Source organism: Chroicocephalus ridibundus, chromosome 10 (assembly GCF_963924245.1).
Source record: "Chroicocephalus ridibundus chromosome 10, bChrRid1.1, whole genome shotgun sequence".
Taxonomy (NCBI): Eukaryota; Metazoa; Chordata; class Aves; order Charadriiformes; family Laridae; genus Chroicocephalus; species Chroicocephalus ridibundus.
In genome coordinates this window covers 5,273,430-5,294,389 of record NC_086293.1, presented here as the reverse complement: position 1 = coordinate 5,294,389, position 20,960 = coordinate 5,273,430, and the positions used below count along the sequence as shown (strand labels likewise).

General features: G+C 51.6%; 1 protein-coding gene across 4 annotated transcripts in view; it reads right to left on the bottom strand.

Annotated features, from left to right (window-relative positions):
* Positions 1 to 20,960, bottom strand: part of RNF123 (ring finger protein 123) — a 54,197-nt gene that overhangs the window by 11,393 nt on the left and 21,844 nt on the right. For all 4 annotated transcript variants that reach the window (XM_063348548.1, XM_063348547.1, XM_063348549.1 and 1 more), the window contains 12 exons: positions 20,605 to 20,750; positions 20,326 to 20,409; positions 19,585 to 19,692; positions 16,578 to 16,755; positions 15,470 to 15,544; positions 14,984 to 15,071; positions 14,648 to 14,735; positions 14,434 to 14,518; positions 6,105 to 6,244; positions 5,725 to 5,913; positions 4,030 to 4,105; positions 3,043 to 3,127 (listed from right to left, as the gene is read on the bottom strand). In XM_063348548.1, coding sequence (XP_063204618.1) covers positions 3,043 to 3,127; positions 4,030 to 4,105; positions 5,725 to 5,913; positions 6,105 to 6,244; positions 14,434 to 14,518; positions 14,648 to 14,735; positions 14,984 to 15,071; positions 15,470 to 15,544; positions 16,578 to 16,755; positions 19,585 to 19,692; positions 20,326 to 20,409; positions 20,605 to 20,750 — 1,342 coding nt within the window. The remainder of the gene's footprint in view (positions 1 to 3,042; positions 3,128 to 4,029; positions 4,106 to 5,724; positions 5,914 to 6,104; positions 6,245 to 14,433; positions 14,519 to 14,647; positions 14,736 to 14,983; positions 15,072 to 15,469; positions 15,545 to 16,577; positions 16,756 to 19,584; positions 19,693 to 20,325; positions 20,410 to 20,604; positions 20,751 to 20,960) is intronic.

Sequence of the window (20,960 nt, the reverse complement as noted above, 5' to 3'; positions counted from 1 at the left end):
CCCTGGCTCTCTTTACTCCCCACTGGAACGTTTTGGCCCCATAAATGGTACCCCTCTCCTCCACCCCCAGATGAACCCACCCTCTCTGTCTCAGGGCAAAGCCTGCAGCACGTTCCAACCAAGCGCATGGCACCGTGTTGGCTCGCTGGGTTACAGGCAACCAGAAAAAACACAGCCAAGCTATGGAAGTCACCCGAGGTCGTGTCCCCTGTCCTCATCCTCTGGGGCAGGGCCTCCTCGCAGGGAACCAGTCAGGGTAACAGCTAGTGTCTCGGGCAATTCCCACAGAGGAGTTCCTACATGCAAATGTGGGTTGTACAATCTCACTCTGTTAACGATTTCTGGTAACCTGGGAGCTGCCAAATGGGACCTGGAAGAGGTTTCTATCTGCTTCCAAGCACTGCCTGGGCAGAGTCCTTCTGAGGAAGGAAAAAAGTCCATCTTGTTATCCTGCTCACTGCACTGAGAGAAAGTGAAAAAGGAAAAAGGAAAGCTGCTGTCTCCTTTTGAATTCATGTAAAACGGGTCTGCTCTGGAGAGCCTGGTTACATATGGGATCCTTCAAATCTTTTCAGTTACCTCCTGCAGCAACACGACCCACAGCAATCACCTCCCATGGGAGCATACAGACTCGAGGAGGGTTTGAATTCGCCTTTCCCATTCTATGGACCATCCTCTCACTCATTTGCTCAGAGACAGATGCTTCCCATCGCCTTGGGCCCGCCATTGTTGACCTGTACCATCTCCCTGGTTTTTGGGTGACTGCAGGGAAGAGATCCCTACGGATCTGCACCTCCCACTCTTCAGCACCCCGTGCCAATGGTGACAAGAGACTTGCACACAGGATCAAAGCATGACTGAACCCTCAAGGACTGCAAAGGCAGCAGAAAAGCCTCTGCGTTTCGTCTCAAATCTGCTGTTTTTCTCCATCCCATCCCTGTTTGCTGTTTGTGAACGTGCCCGCACGGAGCAGAACCACTCCGTAAGCGGGGTACAACACTTGCACCCTGGTCCTCAATTCAGTGTGTGGCAAAGGGGGGTGGGTGTCTCAGTTTGCCCTTCCATGTGAGGTACGCTGCGGCCACGCTGACCTCTACCATCAGGCTGCCCATCCCCTCTGCTCGGGTAGCAGCAGAGGGTCTCCAAGCCACCAGCCTTGGTTCTTTTGTCTTGATTGACCTAAATGCTCCTCTGCAATTTTGGCTTGCCTTTTATAGATCAGTGGCGTATCAAACCTCAGATTTAGTGCAGATCTTTGCAAAATCACACAGAAGCATTTTGGTTTACAGACATTTTTCCCTGGGCTTCCTCCTATTTCACCTTGTGCTTCTACTGCTCAGCTTTTCTCGAAATTTTTCAAATTTCCTATTTATTTCTGCTTTCCAGTGCCCAAGGAGATGACGACAAAGCCTTTGAAGATGAGTTGCAGACCTGCCACTTCCCAACCACACACCACAGGATACGGCACCTCTGATTTGCGACTGTGCAGCCTGCCCCTGCCCAAGGCGTGGAGGATGCTGTTGGCAGACAGGGGACAGTGCCGCTTGGCAATGTACAGCCCCTTCCACACCAGCTGCCTGGGTTTCCCTAACCCAAGGCACAACTGGCTTTTCAGGTAAAGAAGACACTGTCTGGAAGCTTTTTGTCTCCCCAGGACTCCCTGCAGGCTGGGAAGGATGTGTTTCGTCACACTACCTTCTTCCCAGTGCTCTTCCAAGGACCACAGAAAGAGCTTTATCCCTTCCCCTCTTTGACTCTACAAGTGACCTAGTCTGGGACAGATGCTCAAGGTACAGGGAGCCAGTGAAGGACTTCTCGTCCTGCCTGGTATGCAGGAACTGCTTTATCACCTCCCCTCTTCCCTCCAGGAAGAAGTGTCTAGTTGTGGCATCAAATTCATGACGTTTGCCCTTTCCACGGAGCAGGATTCTCGGGGCGAGCAAAATCAACCCCTGTTCGCAGTCCAGAAAGACCACTGATCAGTGACCTTGTGCTAAGCTCTTGGCACTGTCACACTTGGGGCTGGGAGACTGGTGCAGCAGCCACGGGAGGCAGGATATAATTAGATATATTTGTGTACATCTTTGAGTCCTTGAGAGAAGAAGCTGAAAGACTGGCTGCAGGGCTGAACTGCTCGGCCAGATGGGGCTCTGCTCTCCACAAAGCCAGAGACTATCATGTTCTCCAAACGCAAAAACAAGCAGGATTTGCAGCACAGACAGAAAAGTCACATCTCCTACAGCATCCTACAGGGCACAGTGGCCAGGCAAGACACCGACAAATGACACCGGCAGAGAGCAAACGCAGGGCTGCAGAGCATATCAGCATGAGCCTATTTTCAGGACTCAGTACAAGCAGGCACAGAGACACATAAACCACCAGGTCAGCTGTGGCTTTGTCCAGCCATATCATTCCCAGTGCTGTCTCTCTGAATAGCTGGTTACCATAAAGACAAGAACATTTGCTTCATCTGAAAATTTGCATCATCTAAGTGCCTGGACAGGATTTGTCTCACCCTTGTGCCGCAGGTCTGGGCAGCCAGAGAGCTCTGCAGGCATTGTGATGCCTTCCTGAGATGGGTCCAAAGCGAAGGAGCTTTAACGAACTCCCTTCCACCCATCGCTGCGTGCTGCAGTGCTTTGCCTGCGTCACCACATCAGCACAGATCTTTTACACGTGGTGCTCACAACCTCTGACAGCAGCTGTCCTGTCACACACAGAGTGCCAGACCCCATCCCAGGGAGGAAGGTGCACATCTGCTGTCAGTACAGCACCTCACAGCTACCTCTCATGAGCACAAGGGCCTTCCTGCACCACAGGAGAGAGCTCTGCACCCAGCAGTAGCACTGGGACAACAACCCTGCTGTTGCTGCAGGGGCTGCAGCTCCTTGGCTCCTGTTGGCTCCATGCACACCTCACCTCGCTTCGGTCCCCACGCACCCACGTCACTCCTGCAACACCTCCCATGGCACTGACTACTGCAGCACCCAAAGCAACGCCACATGCAGTGTCTCTGTGCTTCAGAAGTCAAAAGCCACTCACCCCTGAACGTCAGTGTCCACAAGGAGCCGGACCAGTATCCCTGTCACAGCCACAAGGATTGGGTAATGGTCCACGCTCTCCAGCCCTACAGAAGCAAAACAGAAAGATAAAGATAGAGCCACTGCCACTGCACGACAGGCAGAGCAGGGCTGCACCGCTGCTTCCAGACTTGGTGGCGGAGCAGTCCAGGAGGTAGGAACCATGACTTGGGCTCTCTGGTGGGGCCATGGGTTTCACCAAGGACATAGGAGTCTTCCCCACTAATGCAAACCCCAGACTCAGGCACTGTTCTCATGATGGAGCACCTCTGCCTCTTCCAAGCCTCAAGAGGAGAAGGTGCTCTGCCCGCTCCTAAGCAGGCAGGAAAATCCAGCTGCTGTACAGGAAATATAGGATGCCCATAACACAGCACCTGGAGCCAGTCTCTGCTAACAGGCCCAGCTCAGCTGCCCACAGTCACCTCCACGAGGAAGAGGGCTGCTGTTGGTGACAATGGCTTCCCCCAGCACCCTTTACTCGATGCAGAGCACAGCAACCAAGTCTGCTACCTAAACTACAATCTGTCCAGGCCTTTGAGCCATTCAAACAGTTCCCACCTACCCTGTGTCACATCATTAGTGTCTGGCAACACACCTCCCCGCCCAAGCACAGCGTGGCTGCCACTTCCACCACAGGCAGCCAGATCCATGCACCAGCTGCCTCATGAGGGCAGAGGTCCTGGAGGGAACTGGAGCTGCTTGGGCAGACAGAGGTTAAGGGCCTAGGAAAAGCATCAAAGCTCAGGTCTGCCTGGAGAATTTACATGTCTTCTGAAGACAGCACTTCTGTGGCAATCCGCGGCACCAAACTGTCTTCCCAGCCAGGGATGTGGCAGGCCTGAGGTCTGACCCCATACACCTCTGCACCGACCTTCAGTACAAGCCACCCCTCACTTCCCAAGGGCATGTTTTCAATGGAGAGGGACAGAGAGTTAATGCATGGACTCACCCGGCAGACGGAGGTTGACCACTCTGTCAAACAAGTTCCTCTCAGCCGTCACACGGTTCAGCACCTGGTTCAAGAGCTGTGTAGGAAAAGGCAGAGAACGTTTGTATTTTCTGGATGGGCCTTCCTATGAGCAGCATCCAAAGAGCACGCTTTGGGGTAGCACATCCTTATAGCTCAGGCTCGGTGCCTGGGAGCTGGTGGACGCACAAAGGGAGGCTTGCAGCAGAGACCTCACTTGGCTCTGGCATGGAAGGAGGTGGCACCATGCCACAGTGCTTGTACCAGACCCAAACCTCCCAGGGAAGAGTCGGTCTGAAGACACCTGAATCTCAGCATCTCCCACTTAAATATGAATCCTACCTACAGATGCCAAGCTACTTCTGTGGTTAAAAGCTCTTGAGAAGCAGAAGCTACAGTCCCTAGGACAGCCACAGCCCATGAAGGGCGAGCTGGCAGCTGCTGCTGGGCAAAAGCAGTGTCAGAGGGGTGAAGAACAGTCCAGGTCCTGCCCTGCCTGGAGCTGGCAGCAGGACGGCCCTGAAGCACAGGATGAGCGCAGAGATAAACATGCTTCTCTGCCTGACAGAGCATCACCACAGGCAGAAATTTCTGCCTATGACCAGCACAGAAGGAATCAGCTGTAAAGACATTTAATGAGCCACCATTATCTCTTGCTCAAACCCCCGGTGGGATGAGCGGGGACGCTCCAGGCTTGACACAACCGCTGCAAGCTGTGTGCATCGGCTCTCAGATGCAGCATCCCTCTTCCTGTCACCCTCAGGCACAGAGCGCAAAACTCTGCACCCCTCTCTGTGGGCACATTCAGTGGTGGGGGACACCTTTGTGGCAGCACCAGGATGCAACGGGGATGCTGCAGAACCTTGTACCCTGCTGGCTATTCCCCAGCTTGCCCAAACCACCTGCTAAGGGCCCCTCGCTTTCCTCCTTGCCCAGGGAAAATCCCGGGATCTCAGGCTGAGCACTTCCCCCAAGATTGCCATATTAGACCCCACCGTGTCTTGCTTTGCCTCATCTGGTTGTAGCCCTGACCCTCAACCCTTGGAGCAACCCAACCCTTGAATACTCCCCACCAGGCTGGCTTGTACAAGAACAGCCTGTCCTCAGGGTTCCTCATGCTTTAGAATGAAAACTAATTTCCTGGAGCCTAATGGGTGTTGTAGGTTGGAATAGGGCTGTCCCCATAACCCTGGCAGGAAAGCGGAGACATTTGGTACTATAGTCTAGGACAGAGGGACAGAAGACAAAGATGCCTGCCTGAACATCGGGGCATGTTCCCTGTGAAGCTGGCTATACTCTCTACAGCTCTTGCTAAGATGTACCACGCCTCCTCTCTGGATTCCATGGCACTGCTTGTTACAGGAGCATTCAGATTTTACTGGGTGGAAGAAACTGGCCACAGCCTCTCTGAAGGAAGATTTAAGGGGCCATCATCCTCCCTTCTGGTAGAGATAGAAATCGGCTGTGACCAGACTAGTTCCAAAGGAGGGGAGCACTTCACACGTACCAACTTCAGGGAGCGGCATTTGTTCTGCAGCAGCTAGGTTTGCCATAGTAGTTTTAAGTAGAGCATTTGCAGCAGGAGCACCCAATTCACCGCACATCTGGAGAGAGGGCAGAGGGGCCCCCTGTGCCGCTTCAAAGGACACTTCTTCACACCTCATGAAAGGATGATACCTGGGCGAGTCTCCGAAGCAGCAGCTCCGACGATGGGCGATTCCAGTCAAGAAAGATCTCCGGCGCCAGCGTGACGGTCATTTCCAGCACCCTGAGCAAGCTCACTGACAGGTCAAAGCAGGTGGCACACACCTTCAGCTGGCGGCTGTCCACGAAGTTCCTCTCCAAACGCTCTGCTGCCTGCTGGATCTGCCAAGCAATGGAGACAGCTTCACAAGGTGTACCTTCCCAACAGGAAGGCTGTGACCCCAGCCCAGCTCAGGTCCCATGCGCGCCAAGGAATCCCCGCACTCCCAGTCCCAAGACTCGTGTCTTGAACCTCGCTGTGTGCAGGACGTGGGCACTCATTGCGTGACTGCAACCCTGGGTAGCACGCTCACCTCCTGAATCATGCCGATGAACTCGGAGAAAGCCCAGTTCAGTTGGTTGAGGACGCTGTTGAGGAAGCTGGGGGCCAGGTCGCGGTCGCCGCGGAGCAGGTCTGCCATGTGCCGCTGCAGCAAGGTGGAGGGACATGGCTCTGAAACCAGACAGCGACAGCTTCAGTAGCCTAGTCCTGGAGCAGCTGTGGCTGCGGGGCAAGGACTATTCTGGGCAGAGATGTTGCCTGCCAGGCGCCCGAGCACTTTTTTGCAATGCCAGCCTGAATTAACTGGGGAAGAGCCCTGCGTGCTTGCTGCTGCCCACGTGCACGGGAGCGCTGCCCTCCAGCTCAGCATCCTTCCCGCTCAGCTCTGCGGAGGTCCATGGTCAGCTCAGCATTAACTGCTCCTGATACCAGTGTGGCAGCGGCTGCCCAGACCAGCATGGCCACCCCTGGCCTCACGTGGACATGCCTGCCTGCCTGCCCGCAACCAAGGAGCAAGGCACCTAGCAAATCACACTGCTGAGAGGTTTCTGCCCTCATCAGGCTCAGGCAGGGCTGCCCACGCTCCCGGGACAGGCTGACCCAAAGGACAAACACATCTCGACCGTACATGGCATCTCGCCTCTGGACTTCTTCACTATCAAGAGCCCATACGGGGTCAGAGCCAGCAGCTGGGGATCAGAGAGTCAGGGCTGCGTGAGGCACCAGTTTCTGTGGATGGGCAGGGAAAGGAGGGGGGGCACAAAATGGGACAGGTGCTTCTCAGCTGGAAGGGTACCAGAGTACAAACTACAGACTAAAATTCAGGGCTTGGAGAAAGAAACTTGAACAGATTTACCAAGTATAAGAAAAAAAATAATCCAACCACTTTTCCCTCTACTAGAAGCTGTTAGTAAGTTAAGAGCTGGTGTAAAGCCTAGAAGCACCAGCACAGCCGTGGCAGAAGGTCTTTCAGGTGGCAGTCTACTCAAAAAGCCAGCATGGGCAAGGGAAGCGCAGGGCAACCTCCACCACATCCCTAGGGATCAAGAAGTGAGGCGTAACTACAGGCAAATTGCTAGCTGGGATTAGCAAAGCCAGAGAGAGATGGCAAGGAGACCATCAGTCCAAATGGGAACAGGATAAATTATTCTGTAAATACCCACTGATAAGCACAATGACGTTCTGTTGTTATGGAGGACACATGCTGATGCCTCACAGTGCGTAATCACTCCAGGCAGACCAGTGCCCTGGCTTTTGTCCTGTCTAAAAGCACATATTTGGGAGGGATTTCACCATGAAAAATGTCTTTGACGTCCTGCTCTCACCCACAAGTCTGTTCCCAGCCCTTGGCTACACGTGGCTCAGGGACAGAAAAGCCCAAGCCAGACGTCTTTTTCACGTATTTAGTGTTCCTCAGTGGATTTCTTGCACAGTGTCCCCTGAAACTATGTAAGCCTTTAGCATTGAACGTGTCCTAGAGCAAAATTTCACAGCTCAATTGTGTGTGAAGGGAGAAATTTGGATTTGAGTTTGGCTCCTACTGGTTTTATTTGATAATATTTATTCTTTGCAGTCCCCTCCTGGTGGGAGAGACAGAGAGATGCTGCTCTGCACTCACTTCCTCCAGATAGCCATGATTTCAGATCTTTATGATAGACTTTTGATGGGAACAGCCCCAGCCTGTGCAGTTTCTCATACAGAAACTGTCACATTTTTGTCCCCTTCACCATCCCTCCCTGAGCCTTGCCGGTTCTCCCAGATTTTCTTCAGAGAGGTGGAATGAGAAACGCATGCAGCAATCAAACCACAAGTGCGTGGCAGATTTGCACAAAGGAATAATGTGGTTTTGGTTTTGTTCTGTTTTCCTTTCCTCATAATTGCTGCTGTGTAATTTGTTCCTTTGACTGGGCATCAAGCTGATGGTTTCCTAAAGATTACAGTAGGATGACAGCTAGAATGAAGAATTACAGTTCAAGATCCTCAGGAACTTGCTGGTCGCAAGGCACAAGTGGAGAAGCCCAGGAGTCAACACTGGAGCCCACCTTGCTGTCTTCTGTCAGTGATGGATGATGGGGCACAGCACACCCCTAACCAAATTTACGGCTGACACTAAACAAGGGGCTTTGTCCGACGTGCTAGAGGCACCCTATGAAACTTGAGGACTGGGACAAAAAAACCTGATCATATCCAACAAGAAAGAGAAAACTCTGCGTCGGGGGAGAATGACACCAAGTATCAGTCCTGGCTGGGAAACAATGGTCTGGGCATGTTTAAAGTGTTTATGGAGGATACCAGCTTGAACAGGGGACAGGTGAGAGCTCTCACTACACCTAAGAGGTGGGTGATGGCAGGAGAATGTGCTCAGCAGATCAAAGGGAGGTGTCACCCCTCTGCTTGGCCCTGAAATACCGGCTCTTTTCTCAGTAGCATGCATGGATAGGTCCCAGGGAGCCCACCTGCAATCTTATCTCCAAGAGAATCAGCCCGCTGATTTTTAATCCCATTTTCCCTTCATGTTCACCATTCTAAATCTGGGCGCTGATGAGTTCCACCTACATTTTCTCTCCCAGTCACTCAGAACTGGAAGGTCTTTTTGTAGGGTTTTTTCTGTCTCAGCCTCCACTAGGTGTGTAAAAAGTGCTTTTTATTAAAACTGCTGACGTATTAGCCCCCTTCCAGCCTTCAAGTACCAAAGCAGTCCTAGGCAAGGATCACCACTCCTCACGGATGAACTGTTGCCAAAGCCTATTTTACCAACATTTCAAGTCAGGACAGATCCCAAAACAAATTTTCCAGCCAAAATCTACCTCATTTGAAGGCAGCTTTGGCTTTCTAAAGGATGCTCTTACGCTTGTAATAACTTGCTTTATCCTGATTTTTAGCCAATTACTATTTTCCTCATGGTCTTTTTCCAATAAGCAGTGTGAATTTGCTCCAAAACTCCAATTCTAGGTTCTTAAATCCTTTCCCTGCTGCTGGCAAAGACTGTGCCAGTCTATCAAAGCATTCAAAAGCGGTGCCTCTTGTCAAACTTCTCCGCAGTTATGTCAGGTTTTTTTAAGGTTTCAAGCTAACACCAAGAAACAGTGGACTTCCTTGGCTTTTGTTTCTCCTAAGAGGATTCTGAATCTGAAGACGGTGCAATCACGGCTACTCTTCAAAAGCAACATAAGGAACCAGGCCTGGAATACAGCAAGAGCAGCTTCGTCCTTGTATGAGTTCCCAGATGAGGTTCTCCATGGGGCAATCATTAGTGGTATCCAGAAACCTAGTGCTGGTGCTGTGTTCATCTTCATTTGCAAGGGGTGGCTGACACACCAGAAGGCTGTGCCACCATACAGCGAAACCAGGACACGCTGGAGAGCTGGGCAGAGAGAAACCTTATGAAATTCAATAAGGGCAAGTGCAGGGTGCTGCACCTGGGGAGGAATAACCCCATGCTCCAGCACAGGTTGGGGGCTGACCTGCTGGAGAGCAGCTCTGTGAAAAGAGACCTGGGAGTCCCGGTGGACAACAGGATGACCATGAGCCAGCAATGTGCCCTTGTGGCCAAGAAGGCCAATGGCATCCTGGGCTGCATCAAGAAGAGTGTGGCAAGCAGGTGGAAGGAGGTCATCCTCCCCCTCTACTCTGCCTCGCTGAGGCCGCACCTGGAGTCTGTGTCCAGTTCTGGGCTCCCTGGTTCAAGAAGGACAGGGAACTGCTGGAGAGGGTGCAGCAAAGGGCTACCAAGATGCTGAGGGGATTGGAACATCTCTCTTATGAAGAAAGGCCGAAGGATTTGGGTCTCTTCAGTCTGGAAAAAAGACGACTGAGGGGGGATCTTATCAAGGCTTATAAATACTTAAAGGATGGGTGTCAGGAGGATGGGGCCAGGCTCTTTTCAGTGGTGCCCATGGTCAGGACAAGAGGTAACGGGCACAAACTTGAGCACAGGAAGTTACACCTAAACATGAGAAGGAACTTGTTTACTTTGAAGGTGGCAGAGCCCTGGCACAGGCTGCCCAGAGAGGTGGTGGAGTCTCCTTCTCTGGAGATACTCAAAACCCACCTGGATGCGTTCCTGTGCCACCTGCTCTGGGTGACCCTCCTCTGGCAGGGGGTTGGACTAGATGATCTCCAGAGGTCCTTTCCAACCCTACAATTCTGTGATTTCCACCCACCTCCCTCAAGTCTCAGTTACCACTGACCTCCTGTGTAACGACACAGTCCTTACATGTGCCATTTCAGACAGGGACATCATTTCATAGGGAGTCTGTGGATGCTCACTTGATGTGGTTACTTTCTTGATCCTGGCAAGAGCATGTCATTAGCGTTTCTAAAACTTGTAACTCCCTAATACAAAAGCCACTCAATCTTGGCTTAGCCTTCATTATGACAGATAAAGATCAGTCATTGGAACAGAAATTGGTGGTTTTCCAAGGCCAGAAATTATGACCTCAATACATTTAATGTGGGCAACAGAGTGTGGCCCCAAGCGGTTATAGATACATCCGATGCTTCCACAACAGAAACTTCCCCGCAAAAATATAAGCAAAACAGTCAGAGGAAAAAAAGACAAAATCTAGGTGGGAGGAAAATAATGAATAAAACCACAGAGTTCTTTAAGAAGATTATTAAGCAGCTGGAAAGCCCCAGTGCTATAGCAAACACATGGGTTAAAAGGGTTCACTGAGACCAGGATGATGGTCCAAACTACAGTTGGACTCAATCTTAAGGGTCTTTTCCAATGTAAATGATTCTATGATTCCATGAAACGCGTAAGTTCAAATGCAAAAGAAACTGAACATAATCAAACATAGCCAGCAGTGGATGAAAAAAAGGAGAAAAGAGGTAATAGAAGAAGATGACATAAAAGAAACATCCACGACTAACCTGGCTACGTACACAGTTTCTTCAACTGTAGGAAAAATTCTAACAGAATTACTAAAAAAAAGTAGTAATGGGGGAAAGTCTAACAGTAGCAGAGGCCCATTAATAGATAAGAGTTAAAAATTAATAAAGCAGACAAAGTGGAAGCCTTCAATAAGTGCTCCTACTAGATAATTGTAAAGAAGCAGGGTCATGTACTTTCATCACAGGAAGATAATTATGTACTTTATAGTTTGCTAATGACCCAGGGAGATTTATAACAGGGCTATTTGTGAGATTTCTTGGTCAGCAGCCCAAGGCAGGCTCTGGACGCTGCAGCATTTACAGTAGAGCCGGTAGCACAGAGGAGGAAAGCCTCAAATGGCCCAGATTCAGGAGCAAAGCAGTTCCACCCAATGCTAATCCCAGTTTTCAAAAGGATCCAGGTGTTAAAACAGCTGCTGCTCAGTGTCTGTGGCTGTCAGACTGATGGAACAGCAGCGGAAAAGACAAGCTGGGGATGAAGCAATCCATGTCACACGTAAACTGTGCCCGTTCAAAGATGTATTTAGAGAGGACCAAAGGGAACACTGCAGGGTGAGGTGGAAGGAAAGCAAGCTGCATTCAGGGGATGAGATCTCAATAAGGTCGAGTGCAAGGCATCAGGACGCCTCAGCGCACGCCTCCAAAGCAAAGCACTGGCAAACGGACTAATGCAAGTTTTGGCTCCGTGACCAGCGGATCAGGGAGGCATTCTAGCCAGCATGACACCGGCACCTCTGGCGCTGCTAAAACCATGGGAAGGGTGAACACAGGGGCTCACAGAAAATCAAAACCCTTTCCTGATGAAGACACAGAGGCTGCACTTTCTTCTCACCATTAAAAAGGTGAAAGAAGTGAGTTTACCCTGGTACACAAGCACTTTTGAAGAATAAAGTGTTGTAATGCACAGAGTTTAACCCAGCAGAGAAAGGCAGAGCAGCAGTAATGGAATACAGAAGATAAGGTTAGGTATATTCCCATCAGGAAAAAGTCACGGCTTTGTTTCTGAGGGTGAGGAACCACCTCAGAAGGGCTTGGACAGTTCGACTGCCACCAGCTGATGCTTACGCTGTTGTCAGATCGAGACGGGATTTCCTCGTGAAATTGCCTCTTCAGCTTAGGCAATTTGCTAGACTCAGGAAGGGGACGTGGGTGAACCCTCTGGTCTGCCTTGCGCAACAGCTCAGCTAGATGATCTCATGGTCCCATCCGCCTACCTCCACTGCTTGATGGATGCGTGGGCAGAAGGCCTGGGGCAGAGGAGCCCTGTGCTGCAACCTGAAGCCACCCTACAGCTGGCTAAAAACAAGACGGGCTGAGCCTGGCACAGGGCCACCACTGCTGCTCACCGGTGTGCATGCCGCAACAGCACTCAGCCTTGCCTACAAGCCATCATGAAAGCAAAACAAGGTCCTACAGCAGCCACCCACCAGAACTGCCCCACCTCTGAAGACAGCCCCCATCTGCTTTCAGGAGCCAAACTGGAGGCAGAGCCCTGCCTGCATGAGAGCTGTTTGGTGCCAGCTGGGCTAAGGAACAACTCGGGGAGCAGGTAGGAACACACACAGCCTTTCTGAGCCTCTCCCCATCCCTGGGCTAACCCAGGCAGCCATCTCGCTGCTCACCATTGGCAAGCACAGGCAAAACGCAGCATAGGAGACCAGGTGGTCTGCACTCCGCGTGTTTCATGGATATTGCGATGCAGCGCCAACACACCCTCGCCACAGGTTCAGAGTCATCCAAGGAATGACTTGGAATGACTATCCACAAAGCAGGATAAGGCTGGAGCACCAGAGAAGAGGCATTTGCCCAAGCTGCCTTCAGACTGGCCTGCAGAAGCAGACCCAGACAAATAGGGATTTCTCTCGGCTCAGCAGTTTGTCCTGTTGTCCCTGCCAATGCTCGAATTACAACAAGGTGAAGACTGATGGGCGGGGAGGCGGGTGGGTCGTCTCCTCCCCCTTCGCCAGGCAGCATCTCAAGGACACCTCTGAGTCCTGTGTCCCTCTTCAATTAAATCAGCATTCATTATTGATTTTGTTGCACCTTAAAATAGCAATCCCAGGAGCAAGTCCCCAGTAGCCGGCCCAGCACGCTCCAGGCTCAGACTGTGCGGAGCCACCCAGAGATGGACGGAGAGAGGCCTCCAAAGCTGAGGAACTTTGCTCCTGCCTCAGAGCTCCCTGGAATGGGGGGAAGCTCGGTCACCGCCCCAAGGGACTGGGGGCTTGCTTGTGCAGGAGGAGGGGGAGGCGACAGTCATGAGGTCCCTCCCACATGTGTACCAGGGCTTCCCCATCATCATCCAAGGATGAGAGGAACCTGAGGCTGGCACAGTTTGCAGCAGGGCTCTGACTCCAGAGGTAACCCTGATACAACAGGTGCAAGAGAGGGTCCGTGATGCAGCCTCAGGGACTGCCATGTTGTCATCGGTCCCTCTGGCACCTGCCAGGGACGTAACTGAGAAAAGCGATCATTGTGGGAAGCCCTCTGCCCCCCCAGAAAAGGTCTCTCTAGACAGAAGAGGGGAAGGACGGAGCTCTCTAAAGCTACTTCACCAGACAAGAGAGGGTCACAAAACAAACTTACTCTGGAAACTAGCAACAGAGAGATCTCCTGGGCACCCACAGGCAGGAGAGAGAAAGAGAACAAGAGTGCCGTTAAAACAGAGACAGGCAGCTCTCCCCGCTGGCTGGGGATTAGTGCGCACCTCCACATGCTGCCTGCCCATGTCAGGCTGCAGCACCCTCTGTCCCCCAACCCCGGGCAGCTCTCCAGGAGCAAGGTCTGGCACAAAGGCTTTTCCACAGCAAACGGGGGTCAGGAATGTATCCTGACAGGCCCGGACCCTGCAAGGGTGAAGCTGGACTGAGTTCTTCAGCTTAAGCTTCCCCTTCCTACATCCTTCTCAGCCTCAACAGAGCCGAGGAACCCCCTCGGTTCAGTGACGCTGCTGAGAACCAAATTGTTGTGCCAAAGGCAGGACAGGCTCTGCCAGAGTCCAAGATACCCGAGTAAAAGACTCCCAGCTTGCAAACTTATCTAGTGCCCTGCCTCCTCAGGGACCCACTCCCTCTCACAAGGGTTCCTACTGCTCACCTACTCTTCCCCCCAGTATCTGCTCGCTGTGGACATTAGAGAGCCTTCTCCCAGGTGTACGTTTTGGCATGAAGCTATGGTGAGGGCCTCTCACCTCTCCCTTGAAGGACAGAACCCCTTCTTGTGATGGATCTAACCCACCACCCAGCACACAAGAGTCACCAGCTAGTGCAGAGAGACTGGAGGTATCCAGGAAAAAAAATGCTGGCTGCAAAGGTTAGGCTTGGATATTTGGCCAGGATCCCCCTACTTCAGCAGCCATCTCACCAGCTGGCCTAGCCCATAGTAGAGATGGCTGCTCGGGAAGAGGCTGGTCCTCCCTCACCACCCACCATAATCCCGAGTGCCAATCCCCTGGCCTCACTCACTCTGCAGGCTGGGGAGGCTGGCATCCTCAGGCTTGGTTTTCAGCAGGTGTGGGAGTCGTGTGTACCGGTACCCAAAGCCACAGCCCTGGTAAAAGAGATAAGGAAAGATCTCAGAGGCTGGAAACCAGTTGGGTTTTGCTGCTACTGGAAAGTTAAATGCTCAGTGTCCACCCAGCCCCAGACTGTGAGAGGGGTAGGGACGCAGGATGCTTACCCGCCACAGCCTGACGAGGATCCAGTTGGTCTGTGCCCAGGGTCGCTGCTCATAGGGTGCCAGGAGGTTCTTCATCATGGAGATCCGCCTGCCAGGTGAAAGACATAGGTCAGCCACAAAGGGTTTGGGGACAGGGGGTTAAATAGGACCCACGGAGCTGGGACAGAGCAAAACCACTGGTATAAGGGTGCTAGGAGGCTCCCCAAATCAACTCCAGCACCCTGCTGCAGCTCCTGGACCCTCGGTGGTGCTTTGCAGCCCGCCTGCACCCCCACCCAGTCTTGCCACCACCCCAGCCCTGCCCCAGCTCCCCAGAACAGGCAAGGCAGCACTTACTGCTCTTCTGGGATCCTCTCTACAGCACGCAGTGAGTGGGGGTAGCAGACGTAGCTGGCCAATGCCTGCATCAGGGAGTCCCGGATGTCTGTGGAGGAATGAGAAGGGGCTAGGCCAGGCACCCAGGGACAGGCAGCATGCCAAGGACAACCCAAGCACCGGAGGCAAGGAGGGACCAGCCCTCACTTACAGGGGGGCCTGCTGACTGGGGGAGCGTGCCTACACTCAGGCAGTTAAGAGTAACCCCAGATTTGACAGGCAAGTAGTTGGGACATAAATCCTGCTCTCATCCCAGGTCATGTATCTAATGCTGGAGTAAGCAGGACACACTGGACAAGAGCAGTCCCCAGCCTCTCTTTGTACATGGAGGCATAAAGCACTCAACAGATTCATCAGGTAGATCCCAACAGAAGTCTGGTGAGCCACTGAAAGTAGGACCAGCCAGCCCTGCAAGATTATCACCCCAAAGCAGGAGTGCAGCTTTACCTGTGCCCACAATCCTCGAGTCCGCAAAATGCTTAGCCAGGATGGCAGCAAGGCGCATCAGGGTCTCTTCGTAGCCTGCAAAGAGGAGGGAGCAGGGGTCACACCAAGAGCCTGGTGGGCAGCCCCGTGGTCCCAGCATTCCCGTGGACATGGCACAGGCCACGGGATTCATTCCTGCTACAGCTAACTTTGCGGTTTTGTCTAGTTGTCAAAACAGACAGCTGGGAAAGCACATTCATCTCCAACAGAGCCTCAGCCTGCAGAGTCTAAAGCAGATACTCAGAGAAAGATAAAACCACGCAACTCAGTCAGATGGCAAAGGAAAGATGCCTAGTGCAGAAGAGGCTGAGCAACACAAATAACACCCTAGATCTACAGAGAAAAGCCATGTTCAGGCTGCAGGCCCTGATGAAATCTGCTACTGTTTAATTCTGCTGCTCCCTGAATAGCAGGCACAGCCCCTACTTAATGGATGTGAACACTTTGGCTATGTCTTGTTGGTGGGAACAGAAGCTCTTCTTACCTTCACAGGCTCTGGAAAGCACAGAACAATTTGCTAAGAGCTTGCTGGGATCACTTAGTCAGGAAAAGCATGGAACGGGCACGAGGGAATCCACCCAAACACAGACTCTTGGCATCAAGTGGATGGTCACCTCCATAGGAACATATTCAAATCCCAGGGGGATTCGAAAACAGTCCCAATTCCTGCACTCACGTCACATTTTCCCCCACCCGGAGACCAGTAGGTAGTGGTACGCATTACTGGGGCAATCACAGCTTCCAGCATCCCAGCCCATTCCTGCTGCCTCCTTGGAAACAAAACCCACAGCTGCCAGTGATTTTCACTACAACCAAGGCTACGACAGCTTCAACCAAGGCACGGGCTCCCTGCCTAAGCTCAGCAATGGTCACGGCTCACCGGTGGGTACCTACTCGAGGAACAGCACTCAGCACCTGCCCCACAGCACACAGACAATATAATGGTGCAGAACATTACAACCAGGAAAGGATGCAGAAGGGATGATGCCCAACTACCACTACTTCACTGGAAGGATGTGGCTTTAGACTTTATCAGGCCAGAATTATCAAGGCCTCCCCATCCCCTTACCTGGAAGTTCCTCCATGCTGTTTACAGGGCTGAAGTAGTTCTTGAGTGCGCTGTAGCTGTTCATAGCCACGCTGAGGTAGAACTCTGGCATGAAAGCGAAAAGTGAGCCCGTCCTGTCGCCATGCTCAATGGTGCGGATGCACACTCGCAGCAGCCAATATATGTCCTGCATCTTCTCCTGGCCAGAGAGAACACAACAATCCCCATTCAGTTTTTTCCAGTTCCTCTTTGGAGTGAGCACCATGCTTTGACCTCAGAAACATCTCTCTCATGACATGAGGTGTTCCTCAGATCACCGCTCTGAGTTCATTAACCAGATGAGATGTTCCTCAGACCATTGCTCCAAGTTCATTAACCAGATCTCTGCCATTCAGTCTTTTCATAGAGCCACAGAAGCGTTAGGTGGAGGGAAAAAACAGAGAACTCTACACCAGCTTCAAGCTGAGAGCATGACTATCACCAGCGTGGCATCAGATGGCTTTGTCTCACTGAGCCTTGAAACCCTCCACGAACTACTCCTTGGTAGGGCATACCTGACCACACAGGCTGCATCGCAAAAAAAAGGCATGCTAGTTTTTATTCCAAGTACACTGGTTGAAGGAAGGCAGGCACTAGCAAACCCGGCATAAATCTGCTGGAAAGCAAGCTGGTCCTTTGTAGGAATTAAATGGGAACAGGCAGAAAGCTCATACCAACCCAGATCTCTGCAATAGGCGGCCACAGCCTTTTGGATTCTGTGCCAGCCATTCAACCAGATTTACTGTCCTGAGGAACATCAGCCTCTTGCTTCTCTAAGCAAAACTCTGGGGGTCCTAAATTAAAAACAGGAAATTTAAGGGCATCTGACATAACTTTAAGCTATACAAACCAAGACCCAAAAAGCCATAAAAAGAGGAAATATTATTTCATGCCCTTACTCATTATTGTAAGTAATAGCAATTTGCATAAAAATAGATGGAAGAGGGTTACATTTCTAATAAAAAAAAAATCAAAATCAGAGGTGCAGATAACTGATTTCATCGCTTAGTGGCTTTTCTTTGGGATATTTACACGGGTTTGTTCTGTAAATTAGACTGAACTAGTGTAAATCAACTAAATTGACTAAAATACATCTTTATCTTGACACAAACACAAATCTCAGCTCAACTGTTGCTTTCAGGATAAAAAGGTATTGTGCAGACAACATTAAGGTAAAGAAAGCTGCATTTAGTTGTACTAAGACTCGATAACCTCAAAATGTCATCTCAGGTATTGCCAAGCTAGAAGAAAGCGTGCATCAAGAAAATACAAAGATGTGATTACCCGCAGTGTGATGGATAAAAACACAGCGTTGTAATAAAATAAGCTGAAATGGTCTTCCCACAGGGACGTTTTGAAGGCAGGATTATCTACTTTAAAACTAAGAGTGCTTTTAGGCTGTAGCGCTCCCTTTTGTCTAACCTTGAATCCCTCAGCTCAAACTTAGTGATTAATTCCCCAGAGGAAGGAGCAGCCTCTCCTGTGCCCTGACACCTCAGCACAAGGCAGGACTTCACCTCTAGACAGAAGCCCCTTCCAACCCAGACAATTCTATGATTCTACGATCAGCATCAGCAACACCTGCACCACTCATACAGATGTGTCCCTCCATTGCACGCAAGTCCAGGGACACAGGAGCCTGCTGGGTGGATGTCTCCATCAGGAAACAGCAGAGAGCTGTGACGGGTGTGAGACGGAGCCCTGAAGGTACAGGCAGTATGGACAGGCTCCTCTGCGCAGCCACACTCCTCTCCAGAACAAGCTCGCTCAGCTCCTGGGGCACATTCCACAGCCCAAGCCAGCTAGTGACCAGCTCTCCCTGCCAGCCAAGCAGGCCAAGGCAGGAGCACAAGGCTGTAACCTTCACTCCCAGATGCTGCTGATTCATCCAGAAAGGTGACACCGCGCTCCCGATGGGAGGCGGGCACCCGAGTTTAATATGACAATAGATCACCTAGAGACACGAAGCGTGTTTCTGCATGGGCCATCACAGCGACCCCTGCAATGCACACTGGTAGTGCCCCTCAGCCTTTTGAGAGCGGTCTGGGAAGAAAGGTTTATTTTCCGGCAAGCGTGAGTTATGCTAATGCAGCTGGAGAGCTGGAGCACAGCACTGTGCCTTGGAGTCCTGCTCTGGGAGTGAAGGAGGGGACAAGCAAAGAGCGCATGAGTCAGGATCAGCCACTGCAGGTCTGCCAGACGTGCTCGTAGGAACTACCACTCCTCCCCACCCTCTTTACATCCCTGGGACACAGGCAGAGACCCTGCTGCCACTGCACTTTCAGGGAAACGTGTTTTCTTCCGCAGCACAAAAAAGCTACAGAGACGGGGCACGGCAGTGTGCAAGGGAAGGCAGGCACAGGACATTAGCAAAGCGTAACAGCAAAACCGCTCATGAGAAAACAGACCAGAGACTTTACCCTGAAAATGGTGAATACAGGGGACAAAGGGACAACGTGTGCAAAGAGATGCTGCATTACTAAATGCAGAATGCACTCGCTCTTTGTGGGAACCCAGCGAAGAAGGGGAGAACACCTGAATAAAACCCCCTAGACCTGGATACTGAAGATCTCAGGAAGAGCAGCACTAGTGAGCCCCCTCTGTGACACGCAGCACAGCTCAGGGAAATGGTTCACAGTAGCCTCTATCCTCTAGACGTGCCCTGAGAACTGAATCTCCCTTTGACCTGCACCCTTCTGTCCGCAGTGCAGAGGCCTGATGCCCCAAGAGACAGCCTACAGAGCCACGCGCAGCTCAGAACAGACTGGGCTGTGTCCTAACAAACACTACAGGACCAAGCCTGGGAGAGGATGGGGTACAGGCCTGGGAAGGAGTCTCTGATGCCCAAGAAGAGAAAAACAAGCCTGACAGATCATCGGCATTGCTCCAACACTAGGGAAAATGACACTTGGGACATGTGAGCCGAGCAACACAGATAGGCTCGTTTGCGCGGTCTCCTCTGAGCTGCTCACATTATGCTCCTGCCTACCTTTGAATAAATGGTGACATTTATCCAGGCGAGGCGTCGGCTTAGGTGATTGAGCTTCTCGGAGAAGACCTTTTGGCTTTTCAGCAGTTCCTCATGGATGTCTCTCCTCTGTAAAGAGCGCAGAGATGTGAGGGCAGACGTCACTGCCGTTTATAGCATCTTTTTTCAGAGCTGGACAAACAACGCAAAAGCAAATACCACCTTGTGGCTACTTAGGGAGGAAGGAAAGGGGTCAGCAGCCTTTCTGTGGTGGGAGTGGGAATCAGTGCTATAAAGGGTACTTGCTAGTCTCAGCTGCAGCCCACAAGGCCTGATGCAGATGCTAGTCCAGTGTGGGCAGCAGCTTTAGGGTCAACTAGTGTCAGATACTTTTTAAATGCATCATCAGATGCACTCAGTCTCCAGCAGCTGGAATAGAACAGATGTGTCCCCAGTCCAGCACTGGAGGGTTCCCACCCCAGGAGACCAGCTGCGAGGTGTCTGCAGCACATGGAGGTTTGCAAGCTGCCACGGCTTGTCTGGGAGAAGCTGAAGCAGTCACTTCAGTTCCTCTGTTCCTTGAGGCAATGGTACAATGGGTTGGCACAGTATAAAATGCAGCTGCCAGCTCCAGGCATGGGTTACTAGCCCATCCAAGACATTGCCTGCTCCAAGGCTAGAAATCACCCACTGTGCTTCATTCTTTTTGCCAGATACCGAGGCTCTACCAGAAAAGGAAGCTGGGAATCCAGAGACACTTACCCTCTTTGGGCAGCGGCTGATTTTTTCCTCTGTGTCTTTCAGTGCCATGGCGTATTCATTCACATCATCTGACACACCAACCATCTGAAAATCAAACAGATTCCAACAATAAATGAGGGTATTTTTTAACCTAGACACACAAGCATGCAACCAGATTCCCCATGGGGGCTGAGAGGAGAAGGAAAGGACACACAGTCACTAAATAAGCAGCAAACAGAGAGTCACTGTTGAAGCGTGGAGGTTGAGGGAATGGATTCCTGCATAGCATGTGCCGCTTACCTTCCCAAGCTGCTGGTGGACACTGAGGTTGTACATCATCACTATCCCATCCAGGATTTCCAGGAGGGAGTTCTCTGTGATGGGCTGGTCTGGCTCCTCTGGGGGTCTGCCCAGTAAGAGACCTTCATTTCCATGGCTGCCTTCAACTGCAATGCACCCCCAAGACAGAAGAGAAGTTCTCAGCAAGGCATTTTGGCACCTCAGCTTCTGCCTACACCTCTCTGAAGCCAAAGCCCTGCTGTGCCTCTGTAACACAGTGCTCCTTGCAGCCCATGGGGATTCACTAGATACGCTAACACACCATTCCCTGGCTGACCTGCCAGATCTGTGCAAACAGATCCAAGCCATGCAAGTCC